The 23,260-nt window shown below is 35.6% G+C and overlaps 1 protein-coding gene across 1 annotated transcript in view; it reads right to left on the reverse strand.

Moving 5' to 3' along the window:
* ADAM10 (ADAM metallopeptidase domain 10) overlaps positions 1-23,260 on the reverse strand; it is a 161,808-nt gene that overhangs the window by 71,984 nt on the left and 66,564 nt on the right. The window contains exons 3-5 of the mRNA XM_010374256.2: positions 20,654-20,772; positions 17,545-17,703; positions 3,493-3,593 (exon numbers count right to left, since the gene is read on the reverse strand). Of these exons, the coding sequence (XP_010372558.1) occupies positions 3,493-3,593; positions 17,545-17,703; positions 20,654-20,772 (379 nt within the window). The remainder of the gene's footprint in view (positions 1-3,492; positions 3,594-17,544; positions 17,704-20,653; positions 20,773-23,260) is intronic.

The raw sequence follows: 23,260 nt of genomic DNA on the forward strand, positions 1-23,260 counted from the left end.
TTTTTTACTTCAGATAACATACTTTTCACCCTAGAATTTCCTTTGGTTTTTTATTAGAATTTCCATTCTCTCCTTTTTGTGTTCACGTCTTTAATTCTTTGAACATACTAATAACAGTTATTTTAAAGTCCTTGCCTGTTAATGTCTGTAATTACTGGCTGCGTTTCTATTTAGGTGGCTTTTCTTATTATTATGAATCATATTTTTCAGTTTCTTGTCATCTAGTAATGTTCTTTGAATGTTGAACACTGTTATATTATTGAGTATCTGGACTTAATGTCCTCCTTAAAGAAATATTATTGAGCTTTTCTCTGACAGACAGCTAATTTATTTGAAAAGCAGTTTGACATTTTTGAGGCTTGTTTTTCTGCTTAGGAAGGGCAGGTCTGAAGTAGCTTCTACTCTAGGGCTAGGTTAGCCCTGCTACCATGGCTTGGGGTATCTACTAAGTGTAATTTTTTGAGAGACAGGGTCTCGCACTGCTGCCCGGACTGGCGTGCCATGGCACAATCATGGATCACAGCAGCCCCAACCTCCTGGGCTCAAGAAATCCTCTTGTCTCAGCCTCCAGAGTAGCTGAGACTATAGGTGCTCACCACCACACTCAGCTAATTAGAAAAAAAGAAAAAAAGTATGGAGATGAGATCTGGCTAGGTTGCCCAGGCTGGTCTCACACTCCTGGCCTCAAGTGATCCTCCTGCCTCAGCCTTCTAAAATGCTGGGATTACAGGCATCAATCACCCACACCCGGCCCAAGTACTGTTTTTGATAGTTGTTCATTTCACAGAGTCCCAGTAGTTTTTCTTTGTCTCATAGTTTTCTCAAAGAATTTCATCCTGTGCAGGCAGGCACAGCTTAGTATTCAGTTAAGACTCAAGGAAAGCAACACCTGTGCAGATAGCTGGAGCTTTTTTTCAGCAAAGCTCTCTCCTCTCAGGTATTGTGCCTGTAAGTCCAGACACCTCAGTCTTCCTAAATTCTTACTTCTAACTCTTCAACTTAGCAACATTGCTGTGTACTTAACTCTTCTTGAGATCTCCTTCTGTGTCATATCTGAAATTTCGACTCCACTCAAAAAGTCAGGGAAATCACAGAGATATTTATTTCCTCACTCTGAGATCTCAATCCTGCAATGCTTGTTTTCTAATGTTTGAAAATAATTGTTTGAAATATTTTGTTTGACACCGGGCGCGGTGGCTCACGCCTGTAATCCCAGCACTTTGGGAGGCTGAGGCGGGCAGATCATGAGGTCAGGAGATCCAAACCATCCTGGCTAACACGGTGAAACCCCGTCTCTACTAAAAATACAAAAAATAAGCCGGGCGTGGTGGTGCGCACCTGTAGTCCCAGCTACTGGGAGGCTGAGGCAGGAGAATGGCGTGAACCCAGGAGGCGGCGCTTGCAGTGAGCCGAGATCGCGCCACTACACTCCAGCCTGGGCGACAAAGCGAGACTCCGTCTCAGAAAAAAAAAAAAAGAAATAGTTTGTCTGGTTTTCTAATTGTTTATTGTAGAAAGCCTAGTTAGATATCAGTTACTCTATCACAGCTTGAAAGCGAAATCCACAAGTTTCAAAGTTTTCATTTTAGACATTTAATATTTCAATCCATCTGGACTTTTTTGTTGTAAATATGGTGTAGGATTGTGATCCAACTTCGACTTTTTTTTTCAAATAAACATTTTTTTCTGGATCCATTTATTCAATGGTACCCACTACTTTCCTTACTAATTTGAGATTCCATCTCTACCACACAACAAAGTTTCATACATGCATGGGTCTTTTTCTAAGCACTCATTTTTATTCCACTAGTTAATTTGTCCATCCCTGTGCTATCACACGCTCAATTATTATTATAAGTCTTAATACCTCCTAGGGTAAATCCCTCTTTCCCTCTTTCCTGTTCATCATCTTTAAATGGGCCCTACTTCTTCTTAGTCTTTACTTTTCCATGTGACATTTTTGACCCATTGAGTGTTGTGAATAAGCCTGCTGTAATGTGTATTGGACTACCATTGAATCTACAAATCAATACAGGGAGAACTGACATTTTTATAATATTAAATATTATTTCCCAAATATGGTATATGTCTCCATTCATTTAAAATCAATCTTCCTTAATATTTTTATAAAGTTTTGATTTTCCTTACATAGGTCTTATAATTCTTTGTTACATTTATTCTATAATACACAATATTCTCTGATACTATTAACAATGTCCACTCTTTCATTATATTTCTGGTAATCTACTCGTGGTATAAATAAATGCAACCTACTTTTGTATCTTAATATTTTATCAAGCCACCCTGCTAAATTCTATCATATCTAACAGTCTGTAATCTCATCCCCTCTATCCACATTGCCAATACATCAGTACAAGCCCCTATCACTTCTCAACTGAATAACTACTTCTCATTAGTCTCCTAAACTCTAGTCTTAAACTCTACCCCCATGTTAAAAATTCTTTACTGATCTTTCTGTCTCCTTGGCCTTTGTACGTACTGTTCCTCCTGCTTGGAATTGTCTTTCCATATCCTTGTGGCTAACCTAACTCCTACTTATTCTTAAGGTCTGATTATTGCCTTCAAATATTTATCAGGCTAGATTAGCTATTCCTCTTGTGTGTAGAATATCATCCTATACTTAATCCTCTTCTACCTCCTACAACTCTAAATTGTTTCTCTGTGTCTCCAATTAAACAATAAACTTTTGAGAATAAGCCTTCATCGTAATCTCCACATATTCCCAGAACTTTCCAGTCTCTGACATATGGCAAGATCAATATGTATTTCTTCAACACATGTAAAAATCAAATCTCACTTAATACTAGAAAGACCCACCTGAAACAGAACTGTTTATGCCATTTTACTGATCAAGGAATAGGTCTGAATACAAATATTCATGGCTCAAGAAACATTACTCTACCATACTACTTTTAGAAAGGATGTCCAAAATATACAATAAATGTTTTATCATAAAAGAAAAAATGTTTTCTCATTTTGAACTTATGTTTTGAATAACTATAACCTGTCACCTATGACTAAAGAAAAAGGAGGGGAAAAAAAGAAGAATTAAAATATGAAAAGCCCTGAGATTTTTATTAACATGACTAATCAGATTGTCTGTCAACACACAACGTTCAGTGTTAAAAATGAGGAATACCTTGGCAAACCAAGGCAAGTGGTCACTCTAATTTTAATACTAATATAAATAGTTACATTTATATAAAACATTTGTTTTCTTTTATAACAAAACATGTAAAGGATAGTATATTTTAGACATGTAATTTTTCTTGGGTCATATATATTTGTATTCAAACCTCAGCCCCATCTCTTTCTTACTGGCATGTTACCTGGCCTCTTTGAGCATTAAAACACACTCCCCATAGTGGTATAAATCTTTCAGAAATTCTAGAACATACATTTTTAAATGTAGATATACATCCTCAAGTTCATTTCCATTTCCTAAATGCAAGCTAGTGTTAAAATCCTTACCTGTGTTACTTCCTCTACACCAGTCATCTGGTATTTCCTCATTCTTTCAAATACTGAATGATCTGCACAGCCCCCCTGAGGACCGTATTTATGGGGATAGTCTAAAATACAAAGAAGAAACATCTTACTGTCACATATTTAGGTATAACCAATTATAAATGAGAATTATCTTACAAATAAAAATTTAACTGTCTTAACTAATGAAAACCATAAATGTTTATTGAGCACCTATGGAAAAGGCATTATGCTAGGCATTTTAATGTTAAAACCTAGCAGGTTCCTAAGTTCTCCGTCAATAAAAACCACTGGTCTTTAGCTTTTTGTCATACAGATGATTTGTCAATTCTAAAAAAGGACAGTAATCACTCATTATTCTGACCCTATCACCAATATACTGAATTTGGCTGTCATCAAGAGAATATCTATGTTTCTGGTCCATCATCTGGCAGGGGTCAAGAGAATCCTTCTGCAGCATTCCTGACCTCCATCAGGAGGACACTAGCAAAAATAAAGGAGAACCCCAAAACTCTTCCTATTCTTGGGAAGATACTCCCCTACTCCTCATTTCACAAAACACAACTTTCTACCACTTTCTCCCTTAGGACCATTAAGACTATTCTCACAGTAGCTCAGTTTTTACAGTCATGAGACTATATCACTGACTACCTCAACTCATTACAGGCATTTGTTGTCACCCAAGTCACTACTGCCCTTATTTCCTTATTTTTACATCCTGACCCACTGTCAGTCTCTCTGACACCACCCCATCATCATGACTGATTACATCACTCATCATTCATTCATCATCATTCATCATTCATGACGATGATCTTTCCAATACACTCAGTTCTTTTCTCCAATGATTTTTTTCCTACCTCAGCTTCTCATTTCCATAGTTACACTTCTGAACTTGTCGTTATTGGTAACTGAAAATGCTTCATAATCTCAACTTCCAGTACTCTACTTTCTTTCCACCACTTATCTTTTCAGCACATTCCCTCTAGGCTCCAACAACCCTTTAACATCAGTAAGACCCTTTAATTCACCAATGCTACCACCTTATTGTCTATCACAAGATATTATTTTTCTTCCTTATTTAGTTTAAATCCCATAGTCAATTATTATTATAATTACACCACTGCATTCACCATCAACTCCCTTGTGCTCCACCCCAACACCCTGGAAGGGAGTTGATGGTGAATGCAGTGGTGTCTTACTTACTTCAGAAGTGTAACTATGGAGGAGAGAAGCTCCTCCTGAAGCTGAATGAGGCTAAAGAAAAACTAGTAATTATGACCAGTCTCATTCAAAAGTCATGATCTATAACCTCAAGAAGTTCCTTAATGCCAGCTAGCAACTGAATTTCCAGTCTATTCTCAATTTCATTCACCTAGTTAACACCAGGCAGTTCTTACTTTGCCACACCAGTAACTGTCAGTCATAAAACTGACCATGCAAGCTGAAACTATGCAAAATGATCTTAATAATCAACAGGGAAAAAATTACAATTGTTCTGTGACCTTTAAAATCTTTTGTCAAAACACTAAAACTCACTTACCATTGGTTATTAATGTATGGGGAACAAAAAAATAAAACATTTATTTAGTACATTGTTACTTAAAACATTGGAATTTTAAAAGAATTAGTGTTTTATTTCTTCATAAATTGAATTTCAAATATCATGAATTAAAAATATAAATTCCTTTTGAAAGCTTGAAACTTAGGGTAAAAAAAATTTCCAAATATTTCCAAAGCAACAAAATAGTATTTATATATGCTTCAAATTCTGTCAGCACAAAACTCTCCCAATAGAAAGGGTCAAGCATACAATTTTTCCCATATACTTTCAAAACTTCTAAAAGACGCTGTTTTCCTTGGTCACCACATTAACTATAAAAATGGACAATGACATTTTCCCTCTAAAATTACTAACAATATAATCCTCATTTCTAGAAAAAGCCTTTGTTCAACTAATGAATAAGCCCTCATTGAGATGCTAAATCATAGGATGCACTGTAGTTCCCCTGAAAAGGCCAAACAGCATATTCTTTCACAAAGAATGAGTCATGGGTGTAGAATATTCAGCCTATTTAAAACAAAGATCAGCTTTAGATCTATTGCCTTTCTTCCAGTTCCTCTGCCAGCCTCTTGCTTTTGTTTTGCTGTTCAAGACACAAATATAAATAGTACATATATTGTGATTCTACCTCAAGCAGGAAATAGCTCCAGTTAACTCTCAATCATCCACTCTTTCAAGGAGGAATGTTTACAGTTCAGATTCTCTGTCGAACAGAACTAGGCATAAAATACTCACTTTTTGCATCCTCACTACTTCCAGCAGGGTACCCCTCCGCCTTATGTGACTGGCAGCTCAGAAACTTAACTGCTAGGTCCAAGGCCCTGGCTATGAGATGACTCTCTAATAGTCAAAACTGGGTGGTAATCCCTCCAATAATATGCCATGAATCACCAAATCCAATATTTAAAAATCTACATTAATTGAATTTAAAATAGAATGACTTCTATAGAATAATACTATTTTCCATAAAAATTACTTTCGTTAATATCCAGAGTATCATGGGGTGGGGTCCTTATCCATGAAAATCGCCATTTATTCCGAAAGTTGCCAACATCAACAAGGATTCACTGATGGAGAGTAGAAGAAAGGCTTTTTTTTTTCTTTTGAGAAGAAATGAAAAGTTTGGAGACAGGAAGGAACTCCAAATGTTCTTCCTTCTAAGTCTAGTGGATGGGAGGTCCTTTCTCCCCAGTACCAAGTCTCATGTCTTCCCAAACCCCATGTCTAATTTCTGTTTTGGGAGGGTAAGTGGGCATAAGAAAAGCACAGAGTGATTGTCCCTAGAAAGAGGAAGAAGTTGAAGATGACCCCACTTTCCACATGCACTTACAACACTGATCTCTCTGGAAACAGAGATGAGGAGGAGGGCCAGGGATGTCACTCCCCACCCCATAGGTTTTAGAAAGAAAGGGTTAGTACTGGCAGCCAAAGGGATAATGGGAGTCAGGTCAACCAGACAAATGTTGCTTTATTATTCTGAGCAATTACAAATAGAATTACTCGACTCTAAAGTGTTTAAGCAAGAACCTTAGCCCTATTCATTATTGTATGGATAGTTTCTAAAAGTGTCTTGTACAAATTAGGCCCTCAAAAAATGTTGATTAACAAATTAATCAGTTGTTAAAACTGTAAAACTTACAACTGACACTTGGAATGAAAACCTGTAACATACCAACTTTAAGTGTCCATTATTTACATGTATTTGACTTGGGACTATACAGTTACACACAGGGATAAATGGGTGACTCCAGGCCAAAGAACATGCGAATCTCTTTTCCTTTCTTTAGTTCCCAAGCTGTGACAACTGAAAAGAAATTTTGTTGCAGCCAGAGTAATAGGGCTGACCCTTCTCCTGTGATCACAGATTCTCTCCTCTAGCAATCAAAAGATCTTCAAGGTTCAAGTCAAATTCCACCTCCCCAGGGAAGTCTTCCTAAATCTCCCTAAAGCTCCCTCACTGAGGTAGTATGTGCTACCCCAAGGCTTTGATGACATTCTTGTTGTAGCATTTACCACATTTTGACTGTCTATTACTGAAAATTTCCCTGAAGGTTTTTAATCTTCAGGGGAAATTTTAAAATTCTCTTTCCTGTATATTCAGAAACCAATAAATACGTGTTGAATTTAATTTTTCAGCCAGTATCTGGTTTCTATGCCTCTTTTCAAAGGTCATCCGATAACCAAAGACCTATAAACTGCTGGTTCCCTTAACCTCCTTTTAGCCTTCATTCCACCTACAATAAATATGAATTGCCTAACACTTTAAATTGTTTCTATAGCAAAGTATGTTCTAAATTCCTAACTACTTTACAGATTGACTATAACATACAGAACATTCAAAATTAAGACCTGTGTACACATAAATTTCCTAATCACATGTCAATGTTATTTTTAATTGCATTAATTTATTAAGCAAACAAATAAGAAAAATTATTATATGCCAAACAACAGGGATACAAAAATAAATGACACAGAACATGCATTCTCAAGAGCTTTCAGTCTAGCTGAGGTGTCCAACATGTAAACAAGCATGGCATTTAAGTACCAACTTCCCAAGTGTTAAGGTCTCCCTGCAATCATTCACAGGTTATTAAACACAGGTTGAATTTAATTTATTCATCCAGTCAACAGCTGGTTTCCTTCCATGCCTCTCAAAGGTCAATCATATGACCAAGACCTGTAACCTACTGGATTCAAAAGATAGGGAAGACTCATCAATACATAAACAGCAGTAAAGAGAGGATACCCAGAACTGTGAGGTCAGGAAAAAATTCTAGGGGATTACACTTAAGTTGCATTATCAGCTTGGAGGAGAGAGAATGTATATGCTGCATATGCTACTAGGTTAAATTTAAATTATTTGGGTATTTTGTTTGTCTTGTTTCCAAATGCCCCCTCTCTAGAGCTCAGGCAACAGAGCAAGACTTTTTGGTCCTTAGTAGTTATTTCATCCCCTTGCCGCTTCAAAATTTATCTTCTCTTTAATCGACCAATACTTGATGAGTTAATACAAAAAACCTTATAGTAATTTTGTCTGTAGTAACCCAACCCAACTGTCCCTTAACAGGCAAATGTATTAATAAAATCATGGTATCCACACAACAGACTACTATTTATCAACAAAAAATTAACTTTTAATACATAGAACATGGATGAATTCCAAAATACTTACGCTCAGTTAAAGCCAGATTTTCTTAAAGAGTACGTAATGTATAATTGCATTTATATAACATTTTAAAAAGTGCAAACTAACCTAGAGATCAGTGCAAGAGGGTAACAGGGAGTAGAGGAGAGAAGAATTACACTGAAAGCTTTTGGGGGTGATGGGCATGTTCACTATCTTAAATGCTATGATAGTTTTATAGACATAAGCATACGTTGAAAGTTATCAAATTATATACTTTATATATAAGCAGCTTATTGCTATCAATTTTCCCTCAATTAAGCTGTTAAAAGAGTAATACTGACTAAAGAGATGTGACAATCAAAGGCAATGTGTTGACCTGGATTAAATCCTGTATTTAAAAAAAAAAAAAAAAATAGGAGACATTTTTGTTAAGTAATTGGGGAAGTGTGTCCACAGACTATACACTAAAGTATTACTAAGTCAATATTTAATTTATAGGTCTAAGAGTATAAATCTATGTAACCTTTTTAAAGAGATATCTGGCAATATATACCAAAATGCAAATGTCTAACAATGCTACTTCTAGGAAATTAATCTTAAGAAAATAACCATAAAAATATTGAGGGGAGAAAATATGTGCAAGAATGTTACCTGTTGCAATTTTTAACAGTCAAAAAGAGGAAACAATCTACATATCCATTAGTTGGCAGGTTGGTAAATAATACATTTATCAAGGAAACAATAAAATTTTATGTAGCCATTTAAAGGAAAAATGTAGAGCTATGTTTATTGACACAGAAAGAGATCTAAGATATATTGTACACGAAATTTAAAATGGCATGTGAGATCTGAAGGGCTATTCACAAAAATGTTAATGGGGTGGATATATTTCATCTTAATTTACTTAATTTACATAAAAGAATACTTAATTTACTTAAGCAAAATACTTAATTTACATATAAGAATAGCCATTTTATATAGTCATTTGGTAATCAGCACAAAAATATTTTATTTTATTTTTACTTTTTATTTCTCTCAGCCATGATCAATCAAGATATTTCCACCTTTAAAGGAAAAGTAGTTTAGAACCATTAACTTTTAGAAGAGATAAGAGATATTAGCACCATGATCTAACACCCTCATTTTATACCTGAAGAAAACGAGACCAAGAAAAAGTACATTACCTGTATAAGGTTATAAAGCTATTTTAATGTATCACCTTGATTTTATTTCTAACTCTTTTCATACGTATGTCATGCCTCAGTTCTTTGACAATCACCTCCTGTGCCTTCTCCCTACCATGTACCATGACCACTAACTTGTATGGTCTTGAGCAAACAACTTAAAACCAAAAAACAGTTTTAACTAGTAGATCTATAAGCTTGCCTATAAAAAATGATTCTAAGAAGTCTCTAAAAACTAAAACCAATAAAATCCACATCTGTGAATTCCAGACTTATGCTCAAATATAAACACAAGATAGCAAGACTGCTTTATGGAGATTTTCTATCTAATCCCCCAATTTATAAATCATGAACAGAATATAACATTTCTATAATAAACCAGATCTCACAATGTCTCTTTAGAAGCAGCTCTTTCCAGGGCCAGAGTCCTGGACCAATATCCTCAGGCACTCTTACAAGGTCACTGGTACAAACATCAATCTTTGAATTATGCTACAAGAGATGTGAAAGCCTGAGGTTTAGCTCCAAGTATCCCTAGGACATATACGTACACATACTCCTAAATGCTATTTCTTCTAGTTTTTCTATAACTTTTCACTCATAAGAGTTGAGCCTTGGCCAGGCATGGTGGCTCACACCTGTCACCTTAGCACTTTGGGAGGCCGCGGCAGGAGGATCACTTGAGCTCAAGAGCTCGACACAAGCCTGGCAACATAGTGAGACCTCTTTAAATATATATACATATTGTTTCCAGTGAGCCTAAAATATAAATTTGCCTTTTCAGTAGTAAATATGGCTCACCTTCAAAATCAATACCAAAAATAACTCTTTTTTTTTAAATCCTTACTGTCACTGTCTCTATTGTCATTAAGTTCTTGCCTTTTAGCAGCCTTTAAACTCTCCTAACTCAGAATGTAACAGAAATAAAGCACTGGAGTAGAACCCAGAAGACATGGATCCATGTCATACTGCACAAGTTTTAGAACTCTAGGCTTCAGTTTCCGTCATCTTTAGAGTGTTGAATTCTAGTGCATTTTACAATACTAAAATTATAAAATTTCTTATTCAATTTATCTGTAAAACACTTCAAACACTACAAAATCATGATAAGATAGTTCTCAAAAGAAAAAAACAAAAATTTCAAATATAATTTTACTTGTTAGGCTGACTTTCAAAGTTGCTTTACAACATAAAAGCTTTTTTTATTTTCAAATAATCATGTATTTCTGATAGCCATTACAGTACACTGACCTCCAAGGAGACAGTGCTGGGGCAAGTGACAGCCAGATGAGCACTAGGTGACTCTGTGCTTCTCTGAGGAAAAATAACTAAACTTGGTAAAAGAAGATCCTAAGAAGCCAAGAGGCAAAATGTCATCATATGCATTCTAGAGCAAACTTTCAGGACGAGAACAAGCAGCAGCACTCATGCTTCAGTTAACTTCTCAGAATTTTCAAAAAGTGCTCAGAGAGGTGGAAAACCGTATCTGCTAAAGAGAAAAGAAAATCTGAAGACATGACAAAGGGGGACAAGGATGGCTATTAAAGATAAATTTATATCCCTCCTAAAGAAGAAACAAAAAAGGTTAGGGAGCCCAATGTACTCAAGAGGGCTCCTTCAGTCTTTTTATTTTGTTCTGAGTACTACCCAAAAATCTAAGGAGAATATCCAAACCTATCCATTGGTGATGTTCCAAAGAAACTGGGAAAGAAGTCGATAAGGTACATATGACAAGCAGGCCTTATGAAAAGAAGGCTGTGAAGCTGAAGAAAAACTAAGAAATGGATATTGCTGCATACTGAGCTAAAGGAAGGCCTGATGCAGCAAAAAGAAAAAAAAGCAGAGGGGGAGACGTCAATGCTGAAAAAAAAAAAAGGAAGAGGAGCAAGGTGAGGAAGTTGAAAAGAATAAGGAAAAGGAGGACGAAGAGGATGAGGAAGAGGAGGAAGATGAAGATGATCATAAAGAATAAGCTGGTTCTAGCACAGTGTTTGTCCTTGTTTACAAATTATTTAACACCCCTATATACAACTCACTCCTTTTAAAGCCTTTAAAGGTAAGGCTTTGTTTTTAAACTGTACAGTTAACACGCTAACAGTTAACCACACTACCAAACGTGTCTCTAGATAGCCCATCCTTGAGAGTCAGTTGATGAGAGAGCAAAAAGAAAAAAAAATACAGATAGATGGAAGGACGGACGGACAGACAGACAGACAGACAGACAGCCCATCCTGGTGGTATTTTCAATAACCATTAACTTTGCCTAAATCAGTATGAGAGTTGTAAGCCAGCATGAAAATCTAAAACAGGTTCTTATTGGTGCACAGCACAAATGAGTTATATATGGAGATGGGAGTTTTTCATCTTCATTTCTCTCTGATGCAGCTTATACAAAATAAGTATTACTCTTAACTGAATACCACTCTGTAATTGCCAAAAAAAAAAAAAAAAAAAGCTGCAGCTGTTTTTTTGACACTGTAAATGCTTCTAATAACATTTTTTTATTTTAAAAAATCTTATATTTCTGAAATAATTCATTGTATTTCATTACAGCTAAAATATTTCATATCGATGTTTTAAGACAAATATATATGAATATACATGTATACATAAACATACATATATAACCAATCAGAAAAGAACCTGATCTAAAATTTTCAACTGTTATCCCATTTATATAAAGTTACATAATATGAAATGCATAGTATGCATAATATGAAAAGTCTAAGCATATTTTCTCCAGATTCTGCTAAAAAGAATTAAGTCCCTCACTGTCTCTTGTTTTTTTATTATTTTTTTTCTGAGACAGAGTCTCACTCTGTCACTCAGGCTGGAGTGCAGGTGATCTCGGCTCACTGCAAGCTCCGCCTGCCGGGTTCACATCATTCTCCTGCCTCAATCTCTCAAGTAGCTGGGACTACAGGCGCCCGCCACCACGACCGGCTAATTTTTTGTATTTTTAGTAGAGACGGGGTTTCACTGTGTTAGCCAGGATGGTCTCGCTCTCCCGACCTCATGATCCACCCGCCTCAGCCTCCCAAAGTGCTGGGATTACAGGCGGGAGCCACCAAGCCCGGCCACTATCTCTTTTTTTGTGACTTTTTTTTAAGTTTCCAATGTAGTATCCTACATTTCTAATTAAATATTATTCTTAAAATAACTCCCTTCTCAACTTTTTGGCTTTTGTGCCTGTGAGTTGTTTAGAAAAATTAATTTATACTTCCCTAGAGATTAACTCAGAAAAAAAGGAAAAGACAGTCAACAATACCACTAAATTTTTATATTTCTTTCAAATACTATCACTGTGCTTAAATAAGTTCAGTATTTAACATCAATGCTTAGTAAAGCATACAAATTAAAACATATAGTAGAGAGATTAATCAATACACTTGTAAGCACTGTGGGAGTTCAGAAGTCAAACAATCAGAGCACTCCACACCTCAACTTTTCAGCTGGCTACATAATTTGTCACAACTCAGTATGCTTATGCAGATTTCCAGTCTCCAGACTGGACCTAAGTATAGCCAGAATGCTTCTTAAAACAGTTTTCCTGTTACATGTGAACGACAGAAACAATGCTAGCTATTATCAATACTTACCAATTCAATTATTTCTTCCCTCTTATATTCCTTCCTTTTGTCTCTGTCACTAACAGTGACACAAAACAACTTCAAAAGCACAATATGGAACTAAGTGACTTTTTAAAGGTTTTAGATGCAACATCCCGACATTTCCACAGATGAGGAAGCCTCTACATGAATGAAGAGGCCCCCATCTTGAAATGGTAAAATAAAGTTTAACAATCTTAATTTTTTAGAACAAGAAACAGGAAGTCTTCCCATTGAAGCACAAGAGAAAGAAGAAGTAAGTATAGGTATGGCTAACAGACATTCTAAAAGTAAGGGTGTCCTACTACTATAAGGTATAGACAAATTCAGGTCGGGCGCAGTGACTCAAGCCTGTAATCCCAGCACTTTGGGAGGCCAAGGCGGGCAGATCGTGAGATCAAGAGATAGAGACCATCCTGGTCAACATGGTGAAACCCTGTCTCTACTAAAAACACAAAAATTAGCTGGGCGTGATGGCGCACGCCTGTAGTCCCAGCTACTTGGGAGGTTGAGGCAGGAGAATTGCTCAAACCCAGAAGGTGGAGGTTGCAGCGAGCCAAGATGGCACCACTGCACCCTAGCCTGGGTGACGGAGGCAAATTCAACCTCTCTGGGCTTTCCTATACCCCACAAAGGAAAATAAATAATAAATCTGAAATGAAAGCAATAAACTCAAATAACTTATTCGGCAGCTTTTAATATACAATTAAAATATATATTTTTAATTTGGAGATAAAGTATTTCTCTATAAGTATAGCATAAAAAAATTACTCAGACCTTTAGCTCTTGGATAGGTAGTATACAAAAAAGGTGCAAGGGAATTATTACAACTAAGAATTCCAAGCAATCATATAGTCAAATATTCCTAAAACCTGTTCATGTTAACAACGATACTATTCTAGTTTACGGAACAGTTTTTCTCAGTTTCTTTAAAATAAACTGTGCTAAGGAGCAGAGGACTAAGTGGTATTCTTACCTTGTCATTAACTGTTCACACTTCCATGTCCTAGGACAGAGTGTTTTTTACTACGTAAGTACAGAATTAAATAAGTATACATTTTAAGCTGATAACAATATGTAGCTATCACGATCACATCTAGAGAAATTATTAAGTATTTTCACTGAAAACTATCTCGGTGTTCTGGTACAGTCTCAGAAGCCATTCCCAAAGGTTCTGGAGAACAGCAGTATCATTTTTCATGGTGGTTCTATACATTTATGCCTTCAGTTGCAAAAACAGTCGCAAGAAGAGGGTAGCCAAATTCTCATCAGAAGCTATATCCAAGGTTAGTATGCCTCCCCTACCATTTGCTTCTTTTTGATAAGGATAACACATACAAGGATACCAAATTCAATTAAGAACATTCACAGTGATACAATCATGCAGTACTTTACTTGTGAAAATAAATTATTGGTACTTAAATCAATTATATAAAAATAATAATATACATTAAAGGGCATCCTTTCCCTTTTAGTTAGTTATAAAATAAACACTGCTAAATATATTAAGGAGAGATATATTGGCTTAAAACAGCAATAGATGCAAATGTATGATTTTAGAGAGGCTTACAGATTTCAGAAAAGCCCCAGAAATCCTTGAAGTAAAGGCAGTGAGAATTTACAGCTTTCTTCCATGAGTGAAGCAGAAGAGCACAGGGTAAAGAACAGGAGGTCCACAATCAAGTGACTTAAGTTTTCTAAGCCTCAGTTTAAGCCTTCACCTATAAAGTGGGAATAATAGGTGTGCCAGTATCTCATAAGGTTATTGTGAGAATTCAATTCAATAATGCAAGTAAAGATTTTTATACAGTGTCAGGTATACATTAAGCCATAATAGTTACTCTTACTATTGCTCCTGCTACTACTTCTAGAACCTGTCATATTCTACACAGAGAATTTAAAGAACCAAAGTAATTATTAAATTTAGTGAGCCCTCCTGTTTTTGTTTGACATGAAAACTAAGGGTAGTTTCCACATTTTTAAATGGCTAAAGAAAAAATCAAAAGAATGGTATTTTATGTCATATGAAAAATACATGAAATTAAAATTTTAAGTGTCTATGAAGTTTTATTAAAAACAGCCATGCTAGCTGGGAGCAGTGGCTTATGCCTGGAGTCCCAGCTACTCACAGGGCTGAGGTAGGAGGATCATTTGAGCCCAGGAGGTTGAGGCTATAGTGAGCTATGATCACACCACTGCACTCCAGACTGGGCAACAGGGCAAGGCTCTGTCTCCAAAAAAAATAGATAAATAAATAATAATTTTTTTAAAGCCCATGTTTATTCATTTATGTATTTCTTTGGCTGTTCTTGTGCTACAATGGCAGAGCTGAGTAGCTGCAATAAAACATACAGCTCTCAAAGCCAAAAAATATTTACTATCTGTCCCTCTACAGAGAATTTCCCAACCATGATATAGAATAGAAATATAGCAACTATTTAGACTAAAAGACTAATACATGGATGTTTTCTTGTCTTAAACCATGGTTCACTTGACAGATTTTTAGATAGTTTTTCAAAACCAATTGTCTAAATTTGTAAATGTTAAAAACTCTGTTTAAGGCTATTCCTTCCGTACTTCCATCCTCACATCCTACAATTCCAATTACCTGAGAAGTAAATAAAAACAAATAAAATAAAACAAATAAAATCACCTTAAAGATGGCTGCTTTTAAATTCTAACACCACCATTGATACTTAATAATAAAAAGAACATTAAAAAGGTCTCCTTACCACAAACATATATTTACTTAAACAAGTATAAAATAAAAGCTGGTATCAATGGTAAAGCATTTAAACGCCAAAAAGAACAAAAAATCAAGTAACATGCAGTGTCATTCATCCTCCAAGCTAACTTATCATCTTTAGGGGAAAAAAAAGATTGACACCTATTAAGATATTTGGAAATTACTGTTGGATGCAATATGTGAAAAATACAATTATATTACAAGAAATAAATAAAAGTGGAAAAAAATATTCTTAAACTACACTCAAGTAGATAACAGAAGAAGGAAAACGAGAGACAGGCACAGTAAGAGAAGTCAAAACAGGCAGAACAAATACAGTAGAGGGCACTGATAGGAAGTAGAAAGCAATGGAGAAAGTACAATTACAATATGATAGAAAGGAAAAAATAATCTGGCAGATACTCTTTTCCTCTCCTTCCTTCCTCAAAAGGTTTTACTTGATTTTGATAAAACATTCTAGAAAAATATTCCAATATTTCATTAAGTATTTATGAAAAGCCTGCTGCACAGACAAATGATACCTGGAATATTAAAGGAGCCAAAGAAACAGAAACTATATCTGGAGAACTTACATACACCCTGACAGGAGAGGTAACCCTGCAAAAAAAGGTTAAATTACTAAGAAAATTACAAAACAAGACACAAACCAGGTAAATAATAATTTTGTCAGCAGAAAGAAAAGAAAGCAAAGGAATGCATATTCCTACTTATGAAGGAGAATGATAGCTTAGAGCTTGAAAAGAAAGGTAGAGTTTGAAATACCAGGAGTTAAAACTGGAAAAGGAATCAAACAGAGATGAATGAAAATACAGGCAAGTAGCATTGATAAGCTTATGATATAACAAGTAGCTAAAAATCATAAATGCATCCTACCTAGAATACGTATGCTATTTTCTATAGTAATCTAGCAGCAGAGATAATGAGCAGTTGGACAGATGAAGTACAGAAACTGTCAGAGCTGATGGAGCAAAAAGTCAAAATGGTTAATGCTTGTCAGTGTATCACTAGGGGTGAGAATAAAATCATTGACAATAAATTCCTGTCTATACAAAGGAAAACTTACGTAGGAAGAAGCTGCCAAGTTAGGAAAGTAGGCAAAAATTGAGAGAATAGTCTAATTACAGTCAAAAAATAATAAATGAGTATTCAAGAGCTATATAAATTCGAGAAATGTATTTCTGTGGTACTTCAAAGAAGCATTTCCAGTAACTGGATAACTGTAGATATACGGACAATATAATTAAAAGGTAAAGTCTAAATACATTTTCTATTCGTAAAACAAAAATATCATCATATAAAGATGGCAGAGAACAAAATCCATGATAAAGTTGGACTCTTGAGGTCAAGTCATTAAGATTCCAAAAAGAAATACTCAATGGACTTAAAAATTACAAAAATACCTAAAATATTCCTTAAACACTACACAAATACCCACACTGAAATTTACGTAAGAAGTAATGATGCTCTTCTACCTTCAGTAGGCCACACACACAAAGGTATTAGCATTACACAGACTGGCTGATGTCAAAATATACAATTTCCAGTTCAGTCAGATTTGGTTGACTCACACAGTTCAAACAGAATTAGTTGTGTCATATCAACGAAGCAGTACTGGCAATGGATTGACAAGGAAATTGTCTCATTACATGTATCTACTATTCCTTAAATAGCAATTGCTAGTAAAAACTATGTTCTAGCCTGATTAGTAACTCAGGAAAGACAACAGCTAATGCTTCATTTGTCTCCACATAGTTTTAACTATTACATGCCTTTTGAAAAAGGCTACTTGATAAAATTTAAGTACTTACTAATATCATCTTCATGATAAATGACAGAGTGAAATGGCAGAGTTCGGTCTTTAATATATCTCTCTGCTGGCTCAACATAAAATGTGCCACCACGAGTCTGGATGAATCCTTCAAATCTTCCATCAATAACAGACCCATGGCTAAAACTTCCTTCTTCACCTATTAATGAAAGCAACAAATTCTTGACAATTTAATTTGCACATGAATGTTAAATTTGTTCATATATATGTGTATATACGCGTGTGTGTATATATATATATACACATGCATACATATATACACATATATATGGTTAATTCCTGAATACAAATTTACCATGGAAACTTTCACATAAAATATATCAAGTAGAATGTGAAATGTGAACAGCAACTGGTATTTAGTTAAAACATATACAACTACTAACAACAGCAATGAAAAATAGAGTATTTGCCTTGTTACCAACCACATTCCTTGCATCTAGCTCAGTGCCTAGCATGTATGCAATAGTCATCAACAATTGTAAACTGGCCCAGCACAGTGTGGTTCACACCTATAATCCCAGCACTTTGGGGGTCTGAGGCGGGCAGATCACTCAAGGCCAAGAGCTCGAGACCAGCCTAGCTAACATAGTGAAACCCTGTCTCTACTAAAAACAGAAAACATTAGCTGGGCCTGGTGGCACAACGCCTGTAAGTCCAGCTACTAAGGAGGCTGGGGTAGATGAATCACTTGAACCCTGGAGGCGGAGGTTGCTGTGAGCTGACATGGCTACCACTGAACTCCAGCCTGGGTGACAAGAGCAAGACCTTGTCTCAAAACAAAACAAAACAAAAAACAAAACAAAACAAAAAACAAAACAAAACAATTAACAGTTAAATTAATTTAAACTTAAAAGCAAGCAAGCAACCCACTGATAAAATATACACTTTCAGAATAAAGACATCCAAAGCATCTTTTGAAAATTTTGCTACAGGTACCACAAGAAAAAAAGCTCCTTTCCCATCTGATATACTGCAAATGGGCCAGGCCTTTTGGCTTCTGCGCTATGCTTAGGGGTTTTGTGTTTTGTTTTGTTTTGCTTTGCTTTTGAGACAAGGTCTTGCTCTGTCACCCAGTCTGGAGTGCAGTGACACAAGCTTATGGCTCTGTGCAGCCTCAACCTCCTGGGATCAGGCACTCCTCCCACCTCTGCCTCCCCAGTAGCTGGGACTACAGGCGTGCACCACCACCTCCAGCTAATTTTTGTATCTTTGGTAGAGATGGGGCCTTGCTATGTTTCCCAGGCTTGTCTGGAACTCCTGGGCTCAAACAATCCACCTGCCTCGGCCTCTGAAAGTGCTGGGATTACAGGCCTGAGCCACCACGCCCAGCCTATAAATACACTTTTAAACAGAACAGTGTCAAATATTTCAGAGGAACTTTGAACAAAACTATACCAACAGTACTTTTAAAGATACAGGACAAAAATTTGTAATACTATCCCATCAATTATACTTCTCCAGTGAAAGGAAATAATAGGAAAAAAAGTACTTTTGGTTTTTAATATAATCACCACGAAAAGGTGAGCACCAAAATCAAATGACATAAAGGGTGAAAGTAGAGGGAGAGGGCTTTACACCTTGAAGTTACCCATTACAATTCTCTCATTAAAATAAAAATCAGGCCTTCCACAATTTCTAAGTTGTAGAGTAACATTAATTAGTTGCCTTTGCATTAATCATAGACTGGAGGTAAGAGCTCAAGACACTGGTATTTTAAGTAATTTTTTTTTTTTTTTTTTTTTTGAATAAAGAAACAGGGGCTCTGTCTATCGCCCAGGCTATAGTGCAGTGGCACAATCACAGCTCACTGTAGCCTCAACCTCCTGGGCTCAGCAATCATCCCACTTCAGCCTCCCATCTAACTGAAATTACGGGTTTGCCACCACAACTAATTTTTTTTACGTTTTTTAGAGTAAAGGTCTCACTACATTGCCCAGGCTGGTCTCAAACTCCAGGTCTTAAGCAATCCTCCTGCCTCAGACTCCCAAAGCACTGGGATTACAGGTTTGAGTGCTACCATGCCTGACCTAAATAACATGATTTTTATCTGCAAACTCATTTACAGCCTTGTACTTTTCTTGATCTCATCACCTAGCAAAAAAGGGCAGGAACTACTAAGTTATTTGCCCAGCAAGATAAATAATCAAGAAGATAATAGAACACTAAGGTTTGACATTGAAAATTTACTGATGAAAAATGCTTTATTTTGGTTACAGAATTGTAAGAGTACAAAAAAGCTAAAGAATTTATTAGGTTTATTCTACAAATGAGGAAGTTTAAGTATAGAAATGCCTCATCTGGCACAATCAAAAAATGAGAAAAAATTCTTCAAGCACTTAATTTTTCATGTTATTATTTTCAGTAGAAACCACTCTCACAGAAATAATCTCAGTTTAACACCGTCTTAACTGAGAATCATCTTGAATACTTAATATACAGTTACAAAACAACGACATTTTGCCTCTCTCCAACGCCCCCAGAATATTTTCATTTTTTAAGCTTTTTTATGATTTCTATAATTGTTCTGTTCTTTCAACACTACTAGTAGATGTAACTTTCTATTGGGTTAAGTGTGCCACTGATGCTCCCCAATATGCACTTTTAATTTGATGCAGTAAGAGAAATTTGTTAGAACTGTGAATAAAGCAAATAGATTCTGAGGAAGCAGGGCCTCGGGAGGACTTTCCTACAGATAACTTTGTTACATTATCTTTGGCTAAGATAATCTTTACTGCTTCCTTTTAGACTTTTCCTGTTTTCTCATAAAACACAGCAAAGTTACTATTAATTTCTTACTTGGAAAATCCGAAAATTATAGAAGTCATTAAAATTTTTGAAAATTCTAATAGTTTAAAAGTACTGAGTCAAAATTTCATACCTTTCAGAAGCCAGATATTTCATAATTCACTATTAAACATACATGTAAAGACAGGTTCAAACATTACTTCATTTCTCAAAGACCCTTCATGATGAATTCAATCTCCTCTGGATTTATAACCTTTTCTGAAATATCTGCTTACACTTCAAAATAAGTATCTTTGTGTAGAAAAAAAAATGAAAGAAAAAGGGTTCTGTTAGGTCCAACTTACCATAAATATGTCCAGTGTAAATATGAGAGGTATCATAATCAAGTACTTTATTTGATGTTTCTACTTTAAATTCATCACTGAAAAGGGAAGTGTCCCTCTTCATTCGTAGGTTGAAATGTCTGTAAAATGGGATGGGAAGGGGGGAAAACTGAAATTAAAAAGATCCAAATTTTGAACAATTATTTTTTATTTTTAAAAGTCTATAAAATGTGGACTGTTATGAAATTTGTCTATTTGTGAAATATGCTGACCAAGATTTTTAAATAAACATTCTGCTCTAAAAGTCAACTTAGTAGCTGTGGTAGGACTCTAAATAAGATAAATTAAACAGTAACTGTCTAGGATATTAAAAATAAATGCCTATAGAGTGATTCTCACATAGTAAAACAAGATATTCAAACAGCAACTGAGTTACTTGGAGATTAAAACAGTCTTCCTGACCCAATTACTATTATTTACCACTGCCTGTCTTCTCTTTCTAGTAATTCTGTAGCTTTGCTATTCTCCCCTACTTTCTACAAGTCAAATAAGAAAATACATAAGAAAGCAGCAATATATATTGGGTATTTAACATCTCTTCTCAGAAAGACAAGTGTGTATGCTCTTTGTTTTACCCTGGGGCTTCTAATTGTTGCAAATTACATAAATCTTCCAAAATTCAATTTGGGAACCCCGAAAGACCAGGATAATGGCTGAAATCAGAGGAATTTTACTCCTCTACATAAAAAAAGGGAAAGATCAAAATACTGAAGTAAAATTAATTGAAGATACGACAAAAATCTAGAGTTTAGAATCAAATTGGAATCAAATCTTAAGCCTAGAATTTACTAGCTCAGATTCCTGTCTGTGAAATAAAGGTAATAAATTCTATATATGTTGCAAAATTACTTTAAATATTAGAGATTATAATGTATATAAAGTCATAACAGTACCTGGCACACTGGAGATACATGATAAAACGGCAACAAATTAGCTAACATTACTCAACTCTTAAAAGTATATCAAGTCTTTTACAATTGCTATAGAAGTCTGAACATAATGGAATTTCTACTCAATTTTGTTGACAATTACAACAAAACATTATGTTCTTTTTTTACATATATATATTTTGCAGAGTACTATAAGAACCTTGTTTTTTAAATAATAAAAATTTGTAACACATTAAGTTGCATGGGGAAACATAATGTCACTTCACACATTTGTGACATGAATAAATTGGTACAATATGGTGGGAAAACTAGTTTAAAAAATTCAAATTACAAATGCACATAGCCTTTGATACAAGAATTCCACTTCTAGAAATTTATCTTATATATACTTTGACGTAAGTGAAATTACTTCCATACTACAAAGAATGTGGCATAAGAAATATAAAGTTGAGCCAGGTGCAGTGGCTCACGACTGTAATCCCAGAACTTTGGAAGGCTGAGGTGGGTGGATCACCTGAGGTCAGGAGTTCAAGACCAGCCTGGCCAACATGATGAAACCCTGTCTCTACTAAGAATACAAAAATTAGCCAGGCATGGTGGCTTGCACCTCCAGATCCAGCTACTGGGGAGGCTGAGGCAGGAGAACTGCTTGAACCTGGGAGAGGTAGGTTGCAGTGAGCCAAGATCATGCCACTGCATTCCAGCCTTTGGGAGGCCGAGGCAGGCAGATCATGAAGTCAGGAGATCAAGACCATCCTGGCTAAGACAGTGAAACCCTGTCTCTACTGAAAATACGAAAAATTAGCTGGGTGTGGTGGCGGGCGCCTGTAGTCCCAGCTACTTGGGAGGCTAAGGCAGGAGAATGGCGTGAATCCTGGTGAGGCAGAGCTTGCAGTGAGCTGAGATCGTGACACTGCACTCCAGCCTGTGTAACAGAGCAAGATTTCATCTCCAAAAAAAAAAAAAAAAAAAAAGGTACAAAAAAAAGAAAGATACAGTTCTGTGTAGAGAATTTCTGAGGAAGATACACATTATCAGAATGTGCATCAAATTTCTTGACAGATACACAATAAATTAATAACAATGGTTGTCCACAAGAACGGAAAGTGGGCGACTGGGAAATAAGAGAGGGGAGGATACCTCATTGTATATCTTTTGTGCCATTTAAATTTTAAAACATATGAACATATTTCTTATTCAAAAAATAAAATGTAAATTAAAATAACACCTTAAGACACAAAACAAAAACTACTGCTCTTTGGACAGATGAATCAATTCTGACTTTCAAACTACTAACTTGGAAATAAACAAGTTTTGTTGTGTACAATGGTGGAGAAACCATTACTGGATTTGCCTGTCAACCTGAAAAATACAGCTTTTCAGTTATATAAATGAAACAACTGCTTTCAGACAACAGACAACAAGCAGTGAAGGACTATGATTTAAGAAAAAAGGAACATTCAACAATGAGAAAGAACTCCAGAAATCTGCACAGGCATTCAACTGTAGTCTCTGGCTCAATACTATCATGGATGCATAAAGAGAGACTCCACAAAGGTGGGTCAAAAAATAACTATTGGCGAGCTGTTAGTTGACCAACTAATGGATCTTGCAAGAGACACTGATACATTTAAGATCTAATCAAGCACAGAAGACAGACTTTGTTGTCATTTAATAG

This window comes from Rhinopithecus roxellana, chromosome 5, assembly GCF_007565055.1.
Source record: "Rhinopithecus roxellana isolate Shanxi Qingling chromosome 5, ASM756505v1, whole genome shotgun sequence".
Lineage (NCBI taxonomy): Eukaryota > Metazoa > Chordata > Mammalia > Primates > Cercopithecidae > Rhinopithecus > Rhinopithecus roxellana.